At 39.1% G+C, this 25,252-nt stretch overlaps 1 protein-coding gene across 1 annotated transcript in view; it reads right to left on the bottom strand.

Moving 5' to 3' along the window:
• The window catches only part of LOC149302886 (conserved oligomeric Golgi complex subunit 5-like), a 141,973-nt gene that overhangs the window by 36,711 nt on the left and 80,010 nt on the right, over positions 1-25,252 (bottom strand). Inside the window, exons 8-10 of the mRNA XM_089482091.1 lie at positions 11,146-11,311; positions 7,556-7,668; positions 7,258-7,335 (exon numbers count right to left, since the gene is read on the bottom strand). Coding sequence (XP_089338217.1) covers positions 7,258-7,335; positions 7,556-7,668; positions 11,146-11,311 — 357 coding nt within the window. The remainder of the gene's footprint in view (positions 1-7,257; positions 7,336-7,555; positions 7,669-11,145; positions 11,312-25,252) is intronic.

Below are 25,252 nucleotides of genomic sequence, written 5' to 3'. Positions count from 1 at the left end.
CAATATACCTTTTAGTTGGTAGCACAGTCAAGTTACTAAAGAAGTTCTTAGTAACAGGCTTATACATAAATACAAAATATACAGTGAAGTTATTATATAGAAGCTAATGCATAATCACAGTTTAAAAATAATGGTGCATGACAAGTTAATTATGTTACTGCAAGTCATTAACCCAGTGCGTTACATTACATTGCAACAGCGAAGCACAGGAAAACGAAGGATGTCTGTCTTCACAATCGTGCTAATCGAATGTTAGCAAGCTTACAATCATAGCACACACATCATGAATTGTAAGACTGTGAATAGATTTCCAGAGGACATAAAACGCGATTTAAAAGCTTCAGGAACTATAACCGTTCCCGTCACTCTTTGTGGGTTAATGCTTATTGACAATATGAAAACGTATGTTACACTTACACTAAGCTAGCAAGAGCTACAGTGCTGCACCTTGTTACCTCCTTCCTCCAGACAGTTTATGCTCAGTAACCCTCAGTTCTATTCCTTATCATTACTATTATTATTATTTTTCGAACAGCAATGGTAATTAATGTGTTTATAAAATAATGGCAACGGTACTGCATTTGATCTGATCGCATGTAACACGGTAATTACATTGTATACCCAATGATTGGTTTGTAGCAGTATTGTGTAGCCTGTGCTATGCTTTTGAACATCGAGCTGACTTATTTAAAGTTAGAGTTTCCATAGCAACAAGATGCTGTTCTGGTTTGAAGCCTTTCTAATATAAATTGGAGACTAAAGTGTTTTATGTTCTGTGTAGCCACTGGTGGCTGGTTTTATCCAGTCTGGTAACATTCCTGAAACAATGAGTGGACTTTAAACTACCACAGGGGATCGACATGAAGCTAAATAGTTGCTTGCTGCAATGCTCACAACTTTTCTTAACGCCAAACAGCTCTGCCAAGCTATACATAAAATGTCTAGTATTAACCATTTTGAATGCTAAAGGTATGGGATGTGAGACACCTTGTAAGGGAAAGGTGCTGCTCAAACCCTGTCACCCAAAAGGCTGAAAAAGAACAGACTAGTTAGTATACTACAGGCCTAAACAGGGGAGGGCTGGCAGCCTTAGGCCTGGAGGGCAAGTCAACCCACCACCCTTGTCCATCTTTTCCTTATTTTCTAATGCATATTAATGTAATGTGAAGGGATTGGGAGTACATCAGTGCACTAAGAAAAGTCATCATACACGGGATGCCTGAAGCTACAATTTGGTGCCACTAATCCTAAAATATGCAGATTGAAACAGAGTAAATAATACAAAACCTTTAATTTTCCTCTCACTTATTTTTTAGCCTAGAAAGTTTTATCCTCTGAAGTGACCACAAATTCAGGAGGGTGTATTCAATTTATTCCTACATAAAGTAAAGTACCAAGAAAAAGATGAACAAACACACACACACCAGGACAGGCTCTACCATACCGACACCCAAACACACACCAGTGCAGGCTCTGCCACACCGACACCCAAACACACACACACCAGGACAGGCTCTGCCACACCGACACCCAAACACACACAAGAGGACAGGCAAAACTACTCCCTTGTGTATTGATGCTGCCAGCACAGATAAAATACTGCGCTGCAGTATGGGGTATGTATATCTGACTAATTGGTTCCTTCCATGTGTCTATACATACCCATACTGCAGGGCAGCATTTTATCTGGGTTAGTCAGCAATATGTAAAAGTTATATGTGTCCTGGAAAACATGACTGATGTGGTCACTCTAATGCCCCACACTTTTTCCACCACCCAGCCCCCCTTTAGTATTGATTACTTCCAGTGCTTTTCTTGCATGGCTGAAAGTATTAAGTATCATCACAGATAGGAGGACCCCCAATTTAAGTAAAGAGAAAAAGTCTTCTTATGGGGCAAAAACTCATCCAACTTAATACACGTTCTTGTAGTGTTTCCTTTGATTCAGACAAGATATTAAAAAGGGTTACTTTACATTACTTTATCTTCGATAATGGGATTGGGAGTACATCAGTGCACTAAAAAAGTTTTAATACTTTTTTAATAAAATATGCAGACTGAAATAGATTAAATAACACAAAACCTATACTTTTCCTCATTGATTTCTGGGTCTAGAAAGTTTTGTCCTCTGAAGTGACTACAAATTCAGGAGGGCGTTTTATCCTGGATAAAATGCAAAAAGGAAATAGTTAAATTTCTTCCTACAGAAAGTAAAGTGCCAGGAAACAGATGACCAAATACACACCAGGACAGGCTCTGCCATACCAACACCCAAACATACACATGCCATGTGCAGAAATGATTGCGGGGGTCGCCCAGGCCCCCTAGAGTGGCAGGCCCGGTGGCAGTTGCAACCCCTGCGATCGCGATTGCTGTGGGTTTTTGCCCCACATCAAAGACGGCCATACCAGTGCGCGGCTGCACGACCATTTAGTTTGGATTTAGGGCAGCCTAGGGGGCAGTTGCCCACCTGCCCAGCCCGCCCCTCTGCTTACACTACACGAGAGGCTCATAACATACTATTCGCTTGGTGAGCAGAAGAATTGATCCATTAAAACATATGTGTTTGGTTTGTCTTTAATTAGCTTTATACACCCTTCTGAACACTTCCTCATTTAAGGGCATAGGATTTTCCTCATAGAACACTACCTTGCCGCCTGAGAGCCCCTTCCATTCAACTTATCACTTGGCGACTGATGGCTCTGTATTTTAAAATCTAGTGGTCCAAACACTAATCAATGCCTAAGGCCAAGCAGCACCTTAATTCCTTTTTGATTTTAGGGATTCAATACAGAAGTGACCATTTCAAACCTCCTGATCTCCCAGCAATGAACTAGTTCAGCGAATTAATGTACATTCACCTCAAGCCATATAAAATACAACAGTATAAAACAAAATGTAGGTAAGTGTTCTAAGTCTTCTGTACACATGAAAACACACAAGATCAAAGGTCCCACAACAGACGTTTGTCAAGATGACACAAACTGGGAAATCCCACAATAAAAAACAGACACGTAGCCTTAAATACAATACTGGAAACATCATGTTTAATGAAGATAAAAATAAATCTCATTTTGGCAGGTTTGATTAGCTTAAGAGCTTTGACTTTTTTTCATTTCATTTTTAATATGAATTGAAGCACGACTGGAGAACACCTTGTTACTCATGTCTTTTTCTATATGAATTATTCAACACAGTTTCCATATTTTTTTTTTTATTAAAACGATTTTTTTTAAACAAGGAGTAAGTTTTTTAGCTGTGTCTCTATTTCAACAAAGATCACATTGAAAGAATAAAGCAAAGTGTCCCTCCATTCAATGGGCCTGTGATCTGGGAGCAGACCAAAGGCACAATTACTAAGTCTGAGCTTTACAGTATGTGTCTTTGATTTAATCCTCATTAGCCAGAGGATGAGGCTGTTGCTGATAATATGATCCACATTCTACCTTTTATTCACCAAGCATGAAGCACATTAAGGCTGATAGGAATAAAATTCATACTAATTGGTTTGTGGTTCTGTCATAAAAAATAAAATAAGTTAAAGCATCATCTGGAAAGTAATATAATTTAGATTACATGTTAGGGGCCCCGCTAGCAAGCTGCTGGTGCACATCAGAGAGTGAAAGTTTGCAACAATTTATGAACTGGGCTAGGTGAAGGCCGACAAACTGTTAATCAAGTCTAGTACATATTAGAATACGTTTGGTTTAGCTGATAGCAAAAAAAAGAATCTTTGCTGCAATGCATTCAAATTGCAATCCAAACCACATATGTTTTATTTTGATGTGGGTTTATTATCGTTTTAGAAAGCAAGAGCATAACCCATCTTGCTGCCATCTGTGGTTCTGATAAGATCCCTGAAAAAAAAAAACGAATTCTAGAATGCAGATACTTTGAGAGCTATAAATAAAGCAGGGATCATTGTAACCAAGTCTAGCATGAAAGGTCAGGGCCAGATTTTTCATAGGGTAGATCTGGCATGGCCCTAGAACACCAATATTACAGATGATTAATGGGTGGTAAAAAGTGAGGGTCTTATAGCCACAAGCACCTAATGCTCAGCCCACTTCATAATAGCTGGCTTGCAATGTAAATATGGCCACAATTAAAGCTAAACAACATTCTTTGTTTCATTGAAGCTTTCAGTTAATCACTTTCCATCAAAGTACTATTTTTTGGATAATTTAATGATTAAATTTTACTGAATATGCCTAAATTAACACAGAGATAGAGATAGCTCACTATTGCATCTGTATGCTTGTAAACAAATTTAAAAGCAAATGTTTCTAAAAATAAACTATGCATCTCATTTTGTCCTGTAAACGCATCATAGGTAATTAACATGCAGCCAAACAAGGAACAGATGCTAAGACATGAAATTTAGATTTGTCATTTCTACCTACATGTGTCATATGTCACAGAATCTGAGTATAGTAACCTATCTATAAAATAAATCAAACTGAAAATGTTAAATAACCTGGCTACATTAAGTCTTTAAGCTACATTATAATAACTGTTATAACAAATACCGTATTTGCTCGATTATAAGACGACCCTGATTATAAGACGACCCCCCAAAATCTGAATATTAACTTAGGAAAAAAAGAAAAAGCCTGAATATAAGACGACCCTAAAGGAAAAAAGTTTTACCAGTAAATGTTAATTCATGTAAACTATTTTTTTTAATAAAAGCTATGATTGAGAAAAATATTTTTTTTGTTTTTATTTCTTGTATTTTCCAACCTGTCCCCCAGTTACGCACATCTGCCCCCAGGCTTGCCACTCCAATATGGCACTGTGGCCCATGATATGCCTTTTAACCCTCTATATGCCACTGTGCCCCATGGTATGCCTTTTGACCCCCTATGTGCCACTCTGCCTCCAGAAATGCCTTATACCCCTATATGCCACTCTGCCTCCAGAAATGCCTTATACCCCTATATCCCATTCTGGCATTTAGGGGGTTAAAATGCATATTATGGGGCAGAGTGGCATATAGGGAGGTATAAGGCATTTCAGGAGGCAGAGTGGCATTAAGGGAGTTAAAAGGCATTGTATAGAGCACTCTGCCTCCAGAAATGCCTTATACCCCTATATGCCACTCTGGCATTTAGGGGGTTAAAATGCATATTATGGGGCAGAGTGGCATATAGGTGTATAAGGCATTTCAGGAGGCAGAGTGCTCTATTAAATGCCCCCTTAACGCCACTCCAGAAATGCCCTATGCCCCCATTTAACACACACACCCTATACCCCCATTTAACTAACACACACACACACACTCTCCCCTCCCCTCCCCTCTCAGCCCTCTCTTACCGGTGCTTCCAGCCGGGGCAGCGGGTTGACGTCGCCTTCTGCTGCAGCCGGAAGGAGGTGGAGTTGGCAGCGGGGGTTTGTATCCGTCCGTCGCGTATACTTTCCCCGGCTGTCAGAGATCAGAGTTCCCCGCACCGGTGCGGGGAACTCTGATCTCTGACAGTCGGGGAAGGTTTGCGCGACGGACGCAGACAACCCCCGCTGCTAGCCACACCTCCTTCCGGCTGCAGCGGACGTTGTCTACGCGGATCGCGTAGACGTCAACCCGCTGCCCCGGCAATACAGCAGGAAGCACCGGTAAGTGTGTGTATGATGGGGGGGGGGGGTGGTGAGACAGGAGGATCCAGGTCCCCTGCAGCGGTGCGGGGGATCTGGATCTTAGTCTCCTAATCAGACTCTATTTGAGGTCTGATTAGAAGACGACCCCGATTAGAAGACGAGGGGTATTTTTCAGAGCATTTGCTCTGAAAAAAACCTCGTCTTATAATCGAGCAAATACGGTAGTAACACATGAGCCATATATCTTGCTCACTAACCGCCCTGGGACTTCTTCAATGCAAAGGTTTATAAAAAAAAATGCAGCGAGGAGAACTTTTCCCAAGGCTGGGTCGAGGAGACAGTTCGCAACACATTTTTTTTTTTTTTTTAAAACAGGAAAATGTGCAGAGCTTTTAAAAATATCCTATTTTTTTTTATTATTGTATTTTAACACGACAGCAGCTGATTGAAATGTCAGCAAAACAATGGCACTCTCTCCACTTCATGGCTGGACTATGCCATCAGCAGTGTTTAATGCTGAACTCACTGCCAGATGTGCTTTTGATGTGGAGGTGTTGTTGCTGGGTAAACTGTTCTTCACAACAATTTGCATAAATTGCAAAAATACAGGTGGAGATTGCTACTCAGTTGCGTCCATTTACAAGAGAGCCGAGTATTGATACGTTATATTGACATAGTTTAACACACAACCATTATTTTATTTTGTTGAAAGGCCACATGATATCCTACTAGAATTTTAAACATTTTCAGTGACTGCACACAGCACTAAAACCTGCAGCTGAGTAGTCTGTAGGAATACACAAACATGCTAGGTAGAAAAGCTCCTTCAGGTATTTCTTTATATGTTTTCATTTACATGGGATGTTAGAAGAGATGAAAATCATTCTGCGTCTTAGTCTTGGCCCTATTCATCATTTATTGTAAAGTTGTAAAGGGAATTCTCCCCCTCCCTTGCACACATTATTCAGCAGCTCTTTTCTTCTCGGTACATAACACTATACTGCAGTTCCCTAACCCTCCAGCACACACCATAAGGCAGCTCCTCCACTTTTCCACATACATGACCAGTCGCCACCTCCTCTCCTCCTCACACACTGCACTCTGGAAGAACCTTGGTATGAATTCTCTGTTGCACTCGGAAGGACACGCAGTGAAGGTGCAATCACGGTGTACTTCGCTTTAAGCCCTGCGCAGAGTGACTGACAATTCCCACAGTGACACGGTAAAGGTTGTTATATGTACAGAGTTAGCTCCACGATGTTCACAGGCATGAGGAGCGGCCGTGGAGATAAATGGGGAACAGTACCAAGGGATGAAGTTAGGTTTCGTTACAGCTTTTCATTCTTTCGTTCTCATGCTTCTGGTTTGCATTAAGAGCTTGCTAGATTCGTTTGACAGCAAAGTAAAACCACAAAATGCTCATTTGAACACTTGGAGACAACACTCTCAAATAATTAAAAGATACAGTGTGGTTCACTATCCGACTAACAAAGCTGACATTATGAGACAAGAAAAAACAATCTTACAGCATATACATTATGAAGGGCCACATCCCAGCTCATAGGAGCTGTAAATATTAAAAAAAAGAATTATAAAATGATCTTGGCCTTTTTAAATTGCTTAGTTCACATAACCATAACATGGTGGGCCATTATTTTTTACCTTTGCAATTTCATCAATAAAACAGACATGTGACACAGGGTCTCTCTTCTTTGTCAATACTTTCTGAAGGTGCTGCACCTGAAAATAAATGCATGTACAATTTAAAACAACGCTTCCACACATTTTCAAATTACTTAACTGGGTTCCATATTGTATTATGCACATGCTCTTGAAGTCTTAGCAGATAAAGTTTCCATTTTGTGAATATCCATTTACCCGACACTTGAGAAGTACAGATTAAAAATACTTTTTACACATCAACAAACTATATCTATAATACACTAAGCCCACGGCATACCTGGACACAGGCAGAATATATCTGGTCCATAAGCTTCTCCATATTTGTCCAAAGTGCTGCTCGGAAAGCTGCAGTGTTTCCTGGCTGTGGCATAGCTGCTCGACCTGGGGCTCCTTGAGAGAACACATAGAAGTATGGAAAAAAAGGAGCAATCAGTCAATTACTCCTGATACACAGGACTATCATTTTTTGATGTGAGGTAGTTTGGGGTAGAATGGGGAAAAATACTCGCACCTCAAGTGGTAAGCCACTTTGGTACGACAGAAACGTTCCTTAATGGAAATTACACATCCTGTATATTTTAAAGAACTGTATAGCACATTTCATTTAAGAAGGGACACTTATTTTGAATAAGTCATCACAATTTATAAATGCAGAAATAAGATCATATTGTCGAAAGAAGAACGAAAAGACAATACACGGCTCTAAAGCAAGCAGGTCTTTCCAAACCATCTGTTTTCTTGTGGTTAAATATATCATCATTGTAAAAAAGTATTTTTGTACAGCACTGTGGAATCTATAGGTGCTATAGAGATAATTAAGCAATCTAAAGCTGTTCTGATTTGATTATTTTGGCCCCTACATGGTCTTTTTTGGGGGGTGGGTGCTGTACTTGCAATTGTCCAAAGAGCCACCATAGTGTCCTGGTGAACACCATTGACCACTGGATCCTTTCTGTGCAATCCCTTCAGATTAACGTGTTAGACATTATTGCCTAGTGCGCATTGAATACGCTGCCTGATAATAATGTAATGTCACTTGACTGGACATCCCCTTCGGGCCAAATGTTGCCAGCACTCCCCAGTTCTGTGCTAGAAAATACATGAACGGTTACCCTACAGATGCCAGCATGAGTTAAATAGCATAGCTAAATAGCAATAAATAATTGCTATACCAATAATTTTGCAGTAGTACTTTCCTTAGTCTTCTATTCTCAAAATTTATATAATGTCCTTGTCAAACTAACCAACAAATTCTGGTTTTCTGAATAACAGTTTTAGCAAACAGATTTTTTTTTCAGATAAAGATTGTATTCCAAACAGTAATTCCTATATTATATCTATAAGAATCAATCCAGAAACGTACTGTGTTTGAAAGGCAAAATAATACAATGTTTTTAAATTAAGTAAATGCATTGCAAGGTAAAATTGTTTTGATTTGCAAAGAGCATAAGCAGAATATTTAATATGTTTTATTGAACAGGTTTTTGTGCAGAATATCTCAACCTTTGGCAACAACACCTGCTCCACATTTCATGCGTAGAAAACATAAAAAATGCTATATATATATATATATATATATATATATATATATATATATATATATATATATATATATATTAGGGCAGCAACTAACGATTATTTTAATAATAGATTAGTTGGCCGATTATTTTTTCGATTAATCGGATAAAAAATGCAATTTTTTTTTAATTTAAAATAATGTAATAAAAAACGTACAATTTACACTTTCATCTCTTTATTGCAATGGCCTCTCGCTATTCACCTTCTTATTTTACTGACATAATAATAAAAGCTACAAAAACCCAAACACGGTGTTTCTCAAACTAGGTTTTAATACAAAGTTATTAGTAAATATTAATTCATATGTTAATTATTTTTCATATTTAATAAAAACTGAGAAAAAAAGCCTTGTTTATATTTTCTTTTATTTACCAAACTGCCCCCAGTTATGTACATCTGACCCCCAGCGTGCCACTCTGGCCCATATATGCCTTATACCTCTTATATGCCAGATTCCACTGTGCCCCCGATATGCCTTATACTCCTTATATGCCAGTGATATCCAACTGAGCCCCCTGATATACCTTTTACCCCCAGATATGTCTTATGCCCCCCTGATGTGCCTTATAACTTCCAATAAGCCACTCGCCCCCATTTATGCCTTATACCTCCCTATATGCCACTGTGCACCCTGATATGCCACTCCGCTCCCCATAAATGCCCTGCACCACCCTAAAATTCTCCCTAATTCACCACTCTGCCTCCCCTAGATATGCCACTCTGAAATTCATTATACCCCCATACACCACTCTACCTCCCCTATACACCACTAACTCCCCCAGATATGCCATTCTGCCTCCCTGAAATTCATTATACCCCCCATACACCACTATAACTCACCCATACACCACTCTGCCTCCTCCCCCCTCCCATACACCACTCTGTCTCCTCCCCCCTCCCATACACCACTCTGCCTCCTCCCCCTCCCATACTCCACTCTGCCTCCTCCCCCCTTCCCATACTCCACTCTGCCTCCTCCCCCTCCCATACACCACTTTGGCTCCTCCCCCTCCCATACACCACTTTGGCTCCTCCCCCTCCCATACACCACTTTGCCTAATCTCCCCCCTCCCATACACCACTCTGCCTCCTCCCCCCTCCCATACACCACTCTGCCTCCTCCCCCCTCCCATACACCACTCTGCCTCCTCCCCCTCCCATACTCCACTTTGCCTCCTCCCCCCTCCCATACTCCACTCTGCCTCCTCCCCCCTCCCATACTCCACTCTGCCTCCTCCCCCCTCCCATACTCCACTCTGCCTCCTCCCCCTCCCATACTCCACTCTGCCTCCTCCCCCCTCCCATACTCCACTCTGCCTCCTCCCCCCTCCCATACTCCACTCTGCCTCCTCCCCCTCCCATACTCCACTTTGCCTCCTCCCCCCTCCCATACACCACTTTGGCTCCTCCCCCCCTCCCATACACCACTTTGCTCCCCCCCATACACCACTTTGCCTCCTCCCCCCTCCCATACACCATTCTGGCTCCTCCCCCTCCCATACACCACTCTGGCTCCTCCCCCCTCCCATACTCCACTCTGCCTCCTGTCAGCAACGGAGGTTCACAAGACACAAGGGAGCCGGGTAGAGAGGCAGAGTGGCGTATGGGAGGGGGAGGAGCCAGAGTGGTGTATGGGAGGGTGGCTCCCATACACCCCTCTGAATCCTCCCCCCTCCCATACACCACTCTGCCTCTCTCCCGACTCCCTGGTATTTTGTGAACCTCCGTTGCGTTCATAGAAGCCTCAGCGTAAGTGAAGGACAGGAACGGAGGCTGTCTGTGCGATGCAGACCCCCACCAGCTGACAGAGACGATGATCCTCTGCAGGAGAAAAGCTGCAGTGAAAGTGCCTGTCAGCAACGGAGGTTCACAAAACACCAGGAAGACGGGAGAGAGGCAGAGCAGTGTATGGGAGGGGGGAGAGACGGAAGTGAGAGGCTGGCCAACAGTGAGGGGAATCCAGGTCCCCTGCAGCATTGCGGGGGATCTGGATTCTAGTGTTATAATCCGATCTCTGTTTGAGGTCGGATTATATAAGGATAAAATCGATAATGAAAATCGTTGACAACGATTTTCATTATCGATTATTATCGATTTTATCGATTAGTTGTTTCAGCCCTAATATATATATATATATATATATATATATATATATATATATACACACACACACACACACACACACACACGCAAAAGCATAGATTAGTAAAATAAACACTGCTTCCCTCACAGTTGGAGGCTTTGTTAAAAAATAAGATCTAGCTCCAAATATTCAAATTGCTTCCATACCTCTTTGGACGGCTTGAGATGTCTGAGTTAAAAATTTAATATCTAATGCATTGTTGATATTCTCATCTAGAGCGGTACAATATCCATCCACAACACTTGTGATAATATCTTTCAGTGCTCCCAAGTTGTAGAAGACTTGAAGTGCTGTACCGACCTGTGTTGGATTCTACAGAGGAAACAAAAATTGAAACATTATTAGTTCTGTTTACATAATTAATTCTTCTATGTTACAGGTTATACAGGAATCATTTTCTATACAAGTCTATGATTGTTATAAACAAATAAAAAAAAAAGGGGAAGCAAAGAGGTGTTTGTTGCAGCTTCTCAATTGACCTAAACCCTCAACAATTTATTTATAATTGTCATTGTCATATTGAGTATTAAGAAACTATCCAATGTGTTAACCTCAGTCTAACAAATGAACCAATGTAGAACAGGAGTGAGAAAATACAGAATTCCCACATACTGTAACATTTCTCGTATTGAAACTTGTAAAATATGAAAAAAAATTAGAAAATTAAAAACCAAAAAGCTGATCATATACAATCCCTGCCAATCCCATAGCTGTACTATGACTTGTTCTGTAACTAGGACATGTAACTGCTGTAAGTGTTATTTTGTCCCAAGAACAATATTTTAGTGTATTGTTAGCAGCTTGTCTGGTGGAGGGCATTACTAGTTAATATTCAAATACAGGTTAAATGATGTGTAAAAGCATTTCATATGATAGTGACAAGAGTGCGCAGAGCTACTTGGTATTTTCCCACACTGTGTTACTCGCAATTGAACAATCATATTGAAGGCCATTCGATGAGTAATAGGTTGCTTTGGGTTCTTCTCAAATTCATACGCTTCCCAAGAGCAGATTGCTGTCCTTTCTCTCCCGGAAGACTATTCTAAACATCCCTCGGAATAGCACACGCACTGTATGAAGGGAATTTACAAACACCAGCTGTCCCTGCCCTTCTGTTGTCAGTGAGGATGTAGGTTTCACCTCCATTACTGTCTAAGTTTCCTTTCCAGGTTGACTTTCTGAGACTAGGGATCAAGCACAAATGAAAGTGTTGGCTTCTAGCCATATCCTTTTGCCTTTGTTGCTCTTTCGGGGGGTTTAAGGGTTATATCTGTCAGTACAGCACAAGCACTATGTTTTTATTTCCATAAAGATTTTCAAAAATGTTAGCTGGAAAGAACTTGGAGCTCTCTCCTCATTAGTCATGGCTGGCAAGAGGCCCTATTGCTAACGTCACACCATATGTGGACAATAATTTATTTAAAAAGAATATAAAAAGAGAGAATGAGGTTAGACATGAAAATAGAATAGTGTAAGACATTATATAAGCCTTGATCAAATATAATATATACTCCTGTGGCTGTTAATGTGTATCATTTTCTACCAAACGTCTGGGCCAAGGGCATAAATATTGAACTCGGAAAACAGTTCACAGTTGCAAACAATATGTCATTTTTATGAAGATAAATTATTTAACTGTCAGCTTTGTTTTGATATGGAAAGCATCACTACCTGCATTCTCACACTGAAACCGGTGAGCCTTAAACAGAAAAAGTGAACAATATTAAAAAGAAAATTGTCATGTTCCCTAGCAATGCAGTTTATTTAGGCTATGCAACCCTTGCTTATTTTGAATACATGTACATGTTCTGTGACATATATCTTGTGTATACTGAAGACAAGGACTGAGGGCTAACTTGGGCAAGGATGGAGCCACCTCTAACAATATGTTCCATTGCTTTTCAGAAATTGACAGCTCATTGCTAGTTTTTAAAATCTCTATGCTTGTGTGTGTGCATATATATATATAACTGCTTTACAGTTGTTCATTTTGCTTGATATAGTGAAATAGAGTACTGATAAAACATTATGAGGTCAGGAAGCTGATGTATCAAAACCTCCACAAACTCTCACTTACTTTAACTCGCCATGACACACAGCTGTGCTAGTGTACAAAATGTAATAAAAATGAGACATGCCACTGAATGTCGGGGCTAAATTAGGGAAAGTAAATTGGACCGAGCTGGCCAAAGTTACACAGCTCCAACTTGGTTTCAGTAGATGCAGTCAGATTTGTCATTAGATTTGGTTTTATTTATAAGACTGGGAAACCAGCTTAAACAACCCACTGCTTGACATTCCACAAATCATTTCAACAATGCTAATAATTACAAAGTGGCACATTTTTATTGGCTTACACTTGATTTTTTATGCAACTTTAGAGAAGGTACATGACATTTTTTAAATCTTGCAGCCAAAATGTCTAGTGAGAACTTTTATGTTGGTCTATTAAAATATCCAAGTATTTCTTTTACCAAACAATGGAGCAGCACAGTTCCATTTTAAGCAAGAACTAATACAAAATATAAAAGTTTAACAATCACCACAGTTTGCATGACTTTTCTGTGGAATTTTAACACTAAAACTATCAACTGCAATGGTTTTCTATAACAAAAAAAAATCCAAACCGAAATGTAACATTATAAGGTCAAGACTGCGAATGTTATAAAATATTGTTTCCACGTGTATCCAGTATTCAGGATTTTATATTGTGTGTAAATGTTTATCGACCACTCAATCCGAACAATAATTCTGCAGACACCCCTCTTTCTGCTAGACTAGTATAACTAATGTAGATTTCTAATATGTGATGCCAGCAATAGTCCAGAAATGAACACAAAGCAGGCAGTTTTGTTTTCATTTTATGCATGCTCCGTCCAGCGAGAAGATATTGTTGCGTGGAATCATGACTTTACATGAAGCCTACAGGCGTGAGCCTTACTACCTACAGGCGTGAGCCTTACTACCTACAGGCGTGAGCCTTACTAACTACAGGCGTGAGCCTTGCTAACTACAGGCGTGAGCCTTGCTACCTACAGGCGTGAGCCTTGCTACCTACAGGCGTGAGCCTTGCTACCTACAGGCGTGAGCCTTGCTACCTACAGGCGTGAGCCTTGCTACCTACAGGCGTGAGCCTTGCTACCTACAGGCGTGAGCCTTGCTACCTACAGGCGTGAGCCTTGCTACCTACAGGCGTGAGCCTTGCTACCTACAGGCGTGAGCCTTGCTACCTACAGGCGTGAGCCTTACTACCTACAGGCGTGAGCCTTGCTACCTACAGGCGTGAGCCTTGCTACCTAGAGGCGTGAGCCTTGCTACCTACAGGCGTGAGCCTTGCTACCTAGAGGCGTGAGCCTTGCTACCTAGAGGCGTGAGCCTTACTACCTACAGGCGTGAGCCTTATTGAATCTGAACATTAACTAAAGTAATCACCAAATAGACAAAATATCCCTAAAACTTTATTACAGATATTACAAACAAAACAGTGAATGAAGACACCTTAAATTCTTGTGTGTGTTGTTATCATTCCGAGGATACACTCATTAAAAGGACACAGGTTCATCTGTGTCTTTTAACTGTACCAAAACACTTGCCTATATAGTAAAAATCCTAGCTAAGAGCTGTCTACTAAGCGATATAAAAATCAGAATGGAATCGCTACAAATAGTCCACTAATAAAAGTAAAACGTGTATTCTGTGGGATGCTCAGCTCCATCAGGGATATTGAAAATCATTCGCTGTGTAGTAGTAGATTGGATGGACCATAGGGGGCTCATTTAGGGCTGTCTTGAATACTCTTGTCAGTCTCCTCCTTGCGTCATTGAAATAAAAAGTATGCTTCCAAAATGAATGGCATGCCTCTTGACATTGCGAACATGCTTTCTTGTTCATTAACTGAATCAATGAATGAAATGAGCAGGGACGCTTTGGCAATCGAAATACCTATCTCTCGTCTTAAAAGCATAAGAGTGCGTTAAATGCTATTAAACAGACATTTTAATCTGCTTAAGGATCCTGTAATTATCAAGTGTAGAATAATAATGTATCAATTTAATGTATTTATGCAATAAATTTGCAAACAATAATTGATTCCTACTATTGGAGAAAATATAAGTTACTTTCAATTTGAGTAACAGTAACCTATTAATACACTTGATCATACAAACACTGACTGGTCTTGAAGAATTCAGAGTTTTGTTACGTTTCCCATATAATTATGAATAACATGATTCAACTAATGGACCTCCTGATCAATCAAAAGAGCTCCTAGTGGATTTATCATACCGATACATAAAGGGTAATGTTGGTTTGTTAATAATTAAACGTATTCCCTAAAAACCATAAGTCATAAATTATCACCAGCCACTGGTAAAACAAAAAAATGCAGAAATCGGTAAACTAAATCTCATCAACAATGGACAATGAATTATAACTGGTTTAGAAATACTGTATGTTTTACCAAACAAATATTTTTTTCAGAAATTGTTATATAAAAACAGATTGGGGTAGTGGACTGACAGGTAAAGTGAATAACACTGATAATCTTGGTATCATGTTAGGCAGCAAGTAAATATATCAGCCTCAAAATTGATGTGTAAGAAGCAGGAAAAATGGGCAAATGTACATATCTGAGCGACAAGGGTCAAATTGTGATGGCCAGAGCATCTCCAAAACTGCAGCTCTTGTGGGGTGTTCCCTGTGTGCAGCGGTCAAAAGTGATCCAAGGAAGGAAAAGCCACCAAGGCTCATTAATGCACATGGAGGGTGAAGGTTGGCCTGTGTGGTCAAATCGGTGATAAAGTTAATGCTGGTTCTGATAGAAAGGTGTCACACACAGTGCATTACAGTTTGTTTCGTATGACCAGTCAGGGTGCCCTTGCTGACCCCTGTTCATTGCCTAAAGCACCTACAACCGGCACGTGAGCATAAGAACTGGACCACAGAGCAATAGAAGAAGGTGGCCCAGTCTCATTTTCTTTTACATCACGTGGATGGCCGGGTGCGTGTGCATCACTTACATGGAGATCATATGGCACCAGGATGCACTATGGGGAAAAAGCACTATGCTTCTGTGAATCCATACCATTTTTTCTTTAGGCTTTTATAGGGCATTTATTATTCTTAAACTAGCTATACTGAATAAGATTGATTAAACACAGTGATACCAAGTACACTGGTTGGCAAATACACAATTTCAGCAGAGTTTGGTTGTAGCAAAGGACAGGCTGATTGAACTCATAACCCGCATTAATATAATTAGATCTCACTTTCTGAATGTGATTCTTTCATTACCAGGGAAGGTTTTTAAATTGTCTGTCATATGCAGATGCTGCCTGTTCATGCTTGATATATATTCTACCGCTTACCTAAATAGATTATTACAGACCCTGTTAACCATCAACAGACAGCAAAGAAACCCACAAATGGAATTAAAGTCTTGTCTGACACTAAAGGCCGCACTTTACAAAACAATCTTGCGGACCAAGAACATATGAGGTCAATCAACATACATCTTACACTGCCATACATGTGTGAGGATACATTAACAACAGAGATCCAATAAGAGGAATATATTCTTGAAGACAATCAGTATTTACAGATGTAATTAATAGTGAAACCAGGGTCGAGCTCAGTACCAGACAAGAGGTGCCTGGACCAGGGAAGGCATGCAATGGAAGCCCTTACCATGTGTGGGAATGTGCAAAATAGATCTATGCCTTCATTGGCATGCAAAAAAATGACACAAAAAATTGTGCTGAAAATATTTTAATGCTCCTACCTGTTGATCTATTGCTATTTTTGATTTTCTGCCAATCCCCGTACTTATTTTCAGTAGCCGTTAATATTCATGTAATTCATGAATGATGTAGTGCAAATAAAAACTGAGCGGAAGGAATGAGGGTTAAGAGCATGTAAGGAGATAATGTCTTCTAAACTAGTGTTGAGGGAGAGTGGGGCGAAAGAGCTATATCTAAAACACAAGCAGTTGGCATTTGGGGGGAAATATGTACAATTAGATTTTGAACCAAATCCTAAACTAAAATTCAACAAGCATGTTAATCCATCTAAAACACATTTTAACAGGATTTTATGCAAGGCATAAGTCTTAAAAAATGGTAGACTTTCCAGTTTGTGTATATGTATATATATATATATATATATATATATTTGTTTTCAATGATGAGCACAAAAAGATTCAAACTGTTCATATGAAAGAGTGACACACTAGGATTTATCCAAGAAGCAAGAACCCTAATGACAATCCTCAGAAATAATATTGCTAAAATCCCTATAAATCCTCTTACAGTGACCACTGTATGTCAAAACAATATTCGTATAATCCTAGTGAGCCTCAAGACAAGCCCGGGCTGCCAAGCATGTCTGGCTACAACCAGAAAAGTAAACATAAAGGAGTGAATGCACTCTGTGATGACTGTAATACCACCCAAGTGATGAAGGTTATTCTGATACCTGGACCATGAAATTTCAAGAAGCTTTTTTTCAAGATTTCAATTTCAATCACACATGATGAGCACAGAATGTGTCAATAGATTTTCTTTTGCATTTACCAGAAATGTGTTTCTCGTACTGTGAAGAAGATCAATAAAGCTGTTATTTCTGACACGTGGATTGTGAACGTTTTTTTTTTTTATTGTGTGGACATTTAAAAGAAACGAAAGAAGCACTATTTTCTGTACCTTGTCCAAATGTGTTAATGCATTCATGAAGAAGTGAGGAAGAAAAACAGATTCAAAAGATAAATTTGCATAAAACAACTACAGACTTGAAGGCTGCCATTGCAGTGGGTAGAATATTGGGTTATTACAGGATTCTCTTGTTTTTAGGTCTCAAGTTTAGACATTTTAGGATTTTCTATTTTTTGTTTCTTTTAGTCCAGGTAAATTTACCGCTGAGGAAAGTCTTCAATATCTCGGTTTTTATTTTACTTTTTAGTACACCTGTGAACTGTGCTTTTGTATTTAGAAAAATTGGCTTTAGCTTCATTAATGCCTGAGGAAGTGACCTAACAACTTGGTCTTGAAAGCTTGCATTTAAACTCTAAGTTAGCCAATAAACAGTATCATCTTAAGTATACTTTTCTCCTGTTTTTCCACACCTAACATGGTACAAACATTTGAATTGTTTCATTTCACTTCACTAATTTTTAATAATTATTAAAAGTTGTATTTTACAGACTACTGCTACACATCACTGAGACTATTGTATTCCTTTGAATTCAATTCCATGTAGTAATCTGCGTAGTGAATTAGATGACTGCTTTCTGTATAGAGCTGCAATAATTACATTGTCCTGAATTTCTTAGTTCTTCTCATTCCTAAACTCATGACAGTTATAACTTGGACTAGATATCCACACATGTGAATTAGAAACACTGCTCTTTATGGCTTTACATGTGGGAATCTTGAAATGGCAGGCGAGTTTGACTTTTGGGCATAGTTGCATCTTATGCTTTTGTTGGGTAACTATCTAACCGTAACACAGCGAAGAGCCATTGGAAAATAGTTACATACAGCCTCTTCATAAAGATATCATAGTCAAATATAAAATATATTAAATACACTCCAGACATTTTTGATACAAAGAATCAAAATGTCACAAAATAAATACATGTACAATGGGTGCAAAACAACTGTTTTGAACAAGAACACACCTCCCTACTACTCTACACACACAACAAGCCTCCACAGATTCTAACCCTACCTTATGTGGGCCAAACAGTTCCCCGTTGCCCCATATATTATACAAACATGACAACAGCATGTATCATTCAGGGCAGTCTTACTTGATCCATGTGGTATCACTGATACCTAAAATTGTACACAATACTCACTTTAATAAGACAGAGTACCGCAATGGTTACTGTTCCACAAACACTCATTTATTCTCCAAATAAAACAGATATATCAATTTATATGTAAATCCAGGAAAGCTTGTTTTGTGCCAGCTTAGCATTATGCTTGCTTCGATCACATTTCAGAATAATTAAACAAGCCTATTTCAGAAATGATTGCTAAATTATTCTTAACAAAGTTGACACAATCACAAGACACACAATGCATCAAAGTTATGCATGTTAGCAAGTTTTGCAAAGGGAAAGCACTTGTGCTGCTAACACACAATTTATGGTGGAAAATATTCTGAAAGTTAAAGGATAAACAGTAATTGTGTTCCAAGCTTCTCGGAATACATTTACAAAACCTGGAAAATTTGCATTAATAGAGAACAAAAATATCTAAAGAGCCCAGACAACAATGAGTGTCCAAGATACCAGTTATACTTTTCAGGGTAATAATTTGGAGAATAATGTTATCAATTATAGATAAATGATTATAAACCTCCAAGAAACATAGGGGAGGAAACAGAGTAGGATAGAGAGGTACTGGAGTGCACAACGACATGAATACTTTTGTATTTGTATTAACTGCAGAAAATAGGCAGCTCTTGAAGTCGCACAAGATAACAGGGAAAATGTGGAGATACAAAGGTTGAATAGTGGAGCTGTCATGGAGTACAAATATGAGTGCCAAATCTCAGGTGCAGTATACAATTGTCCTTTATAGGGGAAAAAACAACTTAGGAGACAATTCTATACATCTCATGCTTTTTGCAGTTATCTTTCTGTCATAATATATCAATGTGAGCTCTGGAATTGTATAAAAAAATCTCTAACAAAGTTACATTAGTCTCATACAGATACACTTTTATTTTTGTCTATAGTCTCTAGCCCATTTTCCACACATGATAAATATGTGGTGTTTATATAAAATGTTTGTATATTGATCCCATATTTGGTTCAAAGATAACCATATATTTCAAATGGTTTCCTTTTAAATCACACTAAACACTACTGGTTTAAAAGCAAAGCACAAATTTTCAAGAGTAAATGAACGGGCGTGATTGTCTTTTCCTATAAAACTTTAAGGTTGTTGAAGCAGGAATAGAGGGTTTCTGGGCATTATTAAAGGTTTGCCCTCATCCAGTCTTTACCAAAAGCTTTTGCATTGTCAGAATATAATACTAGGAGGAACTAGGAGATAAGTTTTTGCAACTTAAACTGGCATGCCAATCTTGATATATCTATAGTAATATATAATAATATATAATAATTAGTAGAAAATTAAAGCTGATATTTTGTCAATTGACGTTATATGAATTCATAGAAAAATAATATATTTACAAGGTCTTAGTATAAAAGACCAAAAGAATGGAGTTATGAACATGAAAGAAATGTAATGGTGATTTAGTGACCTTTAGAAAACACACCTGAAAGTGAGGTAGGAGAGGGAGACTTCTATAAAATGACATAACTGCCCCAGCCTATGTATGTAAAAATGCATGCAAAACAAATTGAAAATATATAGTGGGAGCACTAAGAAAACTATAAGGAAAAGATATTCAAAGGTGAGAAAATCCATCTCCCTTCTTTAACTCTCCAGCCAGCACATCTGAGACATAACCAAGCAAGTTATCACACATAGCGAAAACAGCTCCGCTACCATAGAACCTTTGGTCCAGGCACAGCTTATAAAGTGGAAGACACGTCCAAAAGATAGTGTTTCATAAAGGTATGGATAGATTTCCATATCAGCTGTCTTAGCAACCTGCTCCAAGGAATCATTCGCCCTTCCTGCCGAAGAGGAAGGAAGTGATCTGGTTTAACATTGGATGCCCAAGGGCTTGTATTACGGCCATAGAAAATGAAAGAGATGAAGAGAAAACCAAATTCCTGCTGGGATATGAAGACATTTTCTCACTTTTAAAGCGTAGCAAGATTTGTTTTGCTCATTGGGAGGATGTAGACAACATTCAGGTATTTAAAGTATTCCATGAAATAGCAATTACAGTTCAGAAAAAACATAAGGAGCAAAGATCCCCAGCTATCCCAAAATAATTTTTTTTAAACTCTGTTATGTGTAAATGCATGGAGGAAAAATCTTCAACAAGATGAATCTAAGGCATACTTGAGTCAGTGGATTAAATCATTTCATGAATAAGTGCATTTGGATTCGCACAATCTTTCATTTTCACAATTTTTGCAAAATATGTGAATGGGTATGAATCTTCAGAAATGAGGGAGCCCCACTGAAAAAAAAGAATGGAAAAGCTCCTAACTTTTGTTTGATTTGTTTGTCTGAGGCAGCTAAGCACTCCCTCTCCCTCTCAGCAGTTAGTTAGAAGCTGTTACATTTAAAGCTTAACACAACATAATTGGATTTTTGGCCACATTCCCAGACAATCTGGGACAGGTTTCAAGTGGTTTTGCCTAATAAGTTTCTATGACTCAAACATATCTAAGGTCTTCTAACTAAGTGTTGGCAGTCCTTCCAGAAAATAATCAGGGTTAGGTGTCCAAGGCACATAACATAATCAGGGCCAGGTGCACAGGGCACAAAAAAGCTGTTAACCATTGCAATACCAGATATATTTATACCAAAACATTATCAATCAAAACAGAAAGCCATAATAGAGATGGGCAAAAGAATCCCTGCTGATGCTAGTTTAAAATTTAATTCTGCACTACCGCTGTGGGGGCAGCACACAATTCCCCAAAACACTAAACAGTAGCTTGAAAATATGATATAATCCTCTGCAGAGGTTAAAGGAATGGATGGATCTTTAATACAATTATCTTAAGAGTTTGGGGGTAATGAGATTTATTTTTTAATATAATTTACTTGTAGTGGTAGAGCTAAGGGGCATTTTTTGCTTTTGTTTGTTGTCAGAAGGATCTGTAGACATCCTTAAAGTAGAAATCTGCACAGAATATGTTTTGGAAGGGTTCTAACTAAGTCTTAGGCCAGAGTCAAGAACTGACAAAATCCAGCAAGGACAATAGTAGTCACTGAGTAAAGAAAGACCAAGCTTCCTCAATGCTGTTCTCTTTCAGCTTCCTAAAAGTACAGGGTACTTCTACTAGTAGTACAGAAGGATGACAGGCTCCACCTGAACTATGTTTGTAAGAGTGTCCAAGGGTTCTCTAACGCAGCCTTCAGCCTCATGGTGATACCATTCTCAGGTTCTTCAGGATCTATCATATGAAGCACCCAGGCAGAAGCAATTTACCAGCTTTGCAGAGGCTTAACAGCCCCCCCACCAATAAAGTAGACAGGTAATCATAACATGTGCAAAACTATGCCGTTAAAATAGAGGATAATATAAATTAAGTATTATAGCAAATAAACCAATTAGCAGAAGTATTACCACAAAGCAAAGAAACTAAGATTACTGCACACCCTCAGGGCAGAGGGTGGCTCATCAGAGAACTACCTCCATTTTCCTGGGAGAAGCTCCAACATTTTCCATGTTATTCTATGGGGGAAAGGGAAGAGAAGGGTCTACCTTCTCCATGTTATTAAACAGTTATCTGCACATGCAGCCCAGCTCAAACTTTATTACATGTGGTTGTCTGATGCCAATCTCACTTTGCTTCTTCTCCTGCTGGGCATCAAAGCACCCACTTCATTCACACCTCCCAAGCCATGCCTCTCCTTTATGACCATGTGGATGTGTCACGGGCATAAAGTTTAAACAACTTGCAGACAGAATATTTTCATGGTACAACTAAAAACACTAGGAATGAGAATGAACACCTATATTGTTGGTACTATACAATAAAAACAAATAGATGTCCAGCCTATCTCGGTAAGAAACCTACATTAACACAGAATTACCCACATGTCTATAGGCTGGGAATGTAGAGCATTAGCCAAACATTCAGAGCATTTTGTAATTAAGATACTAGAATCTCAGCACAGACAATTTCCACAATCTAATGACTAAAGATAGCCGTTAAATGTTTCAAATCTGGTTACATCCTTGGTGGAATGTCATCAGCTTATATACAAATCAATAGCTCCCTGATACAGAAGTTTGAGTACAAAATTAGGCTGATAATTGTACAGAAAGGGTGAGGGTCTAAACAACTGCTCACACCAGCCCACAGGTTACAGAACGTAAATACAAACCTACTTCCAAATACTGTTAAATACAATAAGTGTGTGCGTGTATGAAACAAGATACAGCAACTCAGGACAAATATATTCACCACCTTACATCGAAAATGAATTTCCAAAAACCTGTGGCAGCATTTATTAGATACATATAAAAAATGAATAACTTTATTGCTGTGGGAAGCTTATTTTTTTATTCTGGTATTTCAACCATGAGTCATGGATTTGTTCACAGATGGTGAGCGGAAAAAAAGAGAAAAAAATACAGGGAGAAGAAAACTACTAAAGTGTATTTCTCATAGCTTATAAGTAGTTTTTGAATCATACTTCAACTGAAAACAATAAACAAGCACACAAGGGATTTTTAATTTTTGGCATTTAGAACACTAAACTTTTGTTAATGTGGTTTACACAGAATTTATATCTTGTTACAGTGGGGCAAAAAAGTATTTAGTCAGCCACCAATTGTGCAATTTCTCCCACTTACAAAGATGAGAGAGGCCTGTAATTTTCACCATAGGTACACTTCAACTATGAGAGACAGAATGAGACAACAAAGTCCATAGATCACATTGTCTGATTTTTAAAGAATTTATTTGCAAATTATGGTGGAAAATAAGTATTTGGTCAATAACAAAAGGTAATATCAATACTTTGTTATATACCCTTTGTTGGCAATGACAGAGGTCAAACGTTTTCTGTAAGTCTTCACAAGGTTGCTTCACTGTTGCTGGTATTTTGGACAATTCCTCCATGCAGATCTCCTCTAGAGCAGTGATGTTTTGGGGCTGTTGCTGGGCAACATGGACTTTCAACTCCCTCCAAAGGTTTTTTATGGGGTTGAGATCTGGAGACTGGCTAGGCCACTCCAGGACCTTCTTTGCCAGGGCGGTGTGTTTGGGATCATTGTCATGCTGAAAGACCCAGCCACGTTTCATCTTCAATGCCCTTGCTGATGGAAGGAGGTTTTCACTCAAAATCTCACGATACATGGCCCCATTCATTCTTTCCTTCACACAGATCAGTTGTCCTGGTCCCTTTGCAGAAAAACAGCCCCAAAGCATGATGTTTCCACCCCCATGCTTCACCGTAGGTATGGTGTTCTTTGGATGCAACTCAGCATTCTTTCTCCTCCAAACACGACGAGTTGAGTTTCTACCAAAAAGTTCTACCTTGGTTTCATCTGACCATATGACATTCGCCCAATCCTCTTCTGGATCATCCAAATGCTCTCTAGCAAACTTCAGACGGGCCCGGACATGTACTGGCTTAAGCAGGGGGACTTCTGGCACTGCATGATTTGAGTCCCTGGCGGCATAGTGTGTTACTGATGGTAGCCTTTGTTACTTTGGTCCCAGCTCTCTGCAGATTTTTGCTCATGGTTCTTGTGATCATTTCGACACCACGGGGTGAGATCTTGCGTGGAGCCCCAGATCGAGGGAGATTATCAGTGGTCCTGTATGTCTTCCATTTTCGAATAATTGCTCCCACAGTTGATTTCTTCACACCAATCTGCTTGCCTATTGCAGATTCAGTCTTCCCAGCCTGATGCAGGTCTACAATTTTGTTTCTGGTGTCCTTAGACAGCTCTTTGGTCTTGGCCATAGTGGGGTTTGGAGTGTGACTGAGGTTGTGGACAGGTGTCTTTTATACTGATAACAAGTTCAAACAGGTGCCATTAATACAGGTAACAAGTGGAGGACAGAGGAGACTCTTAAAGAAGATGTTACAGGTCTGTGAGAGCCAGATATCTTGCTTGTTTGTAGGTGACCAAATACTTATTTTACCGAGGAATTTACCAATTTATTCATTAGAAATCATACAATGTGATTTCCTGTATTCTTTCCCCCATTTTCTCTCTGTTGAAGTGTACCTATGGTGAAAATTACAGGCCTCTCTCATCTTTTTAAGTGGGAGAACTTGCACAATTGACTAAATACTTTTTTGCCCCACTGTATTTCATACATACAATGTAGATGGACGACGTGTTTTACGTCTGTTGGGGAAAAAACAAGCATTTTAAATTTCTTTAATACTAATACATTACACATTTAATATTAGGAATAATACTGGGTTTATTAGCAGATATGAAAATTTATAAAGGACACAGAGAGAGCTGCATGGCTTTTACATCTTGTTGGCTCATCTTACAAGAAGGGCTGCATTACATTGATATGTTTTATCTCAACTCAGCTGCAAGTGATTAAACCCACGTGGGCATGTTTAACATAACCCTCATTTTTATTGAGATTTATTTTGTTAAAAAAAAAAAAAAAAGCTA

Source organism: Sceloporus occidentalis, unplaced genomic scaffold (assembly GCF_023333645.1).
Source record: "Sceloporus occidentalis isolate IW3139 unplaced genomic scaffold, rSceOcc1.0.p SCAF_17, whole genome shotgun sequence".
In the NCBI taxonomy this organism is placed as follows: Eukaryota; Metazoa; Chordata; class Lepidosauria; order Squamata; family Phrynosomatidae; genus Sceloporus; species Sceloporus occidentalis.
This window is presented reverse-complemented; position numbering and strand designations above follow the sequence as displayed.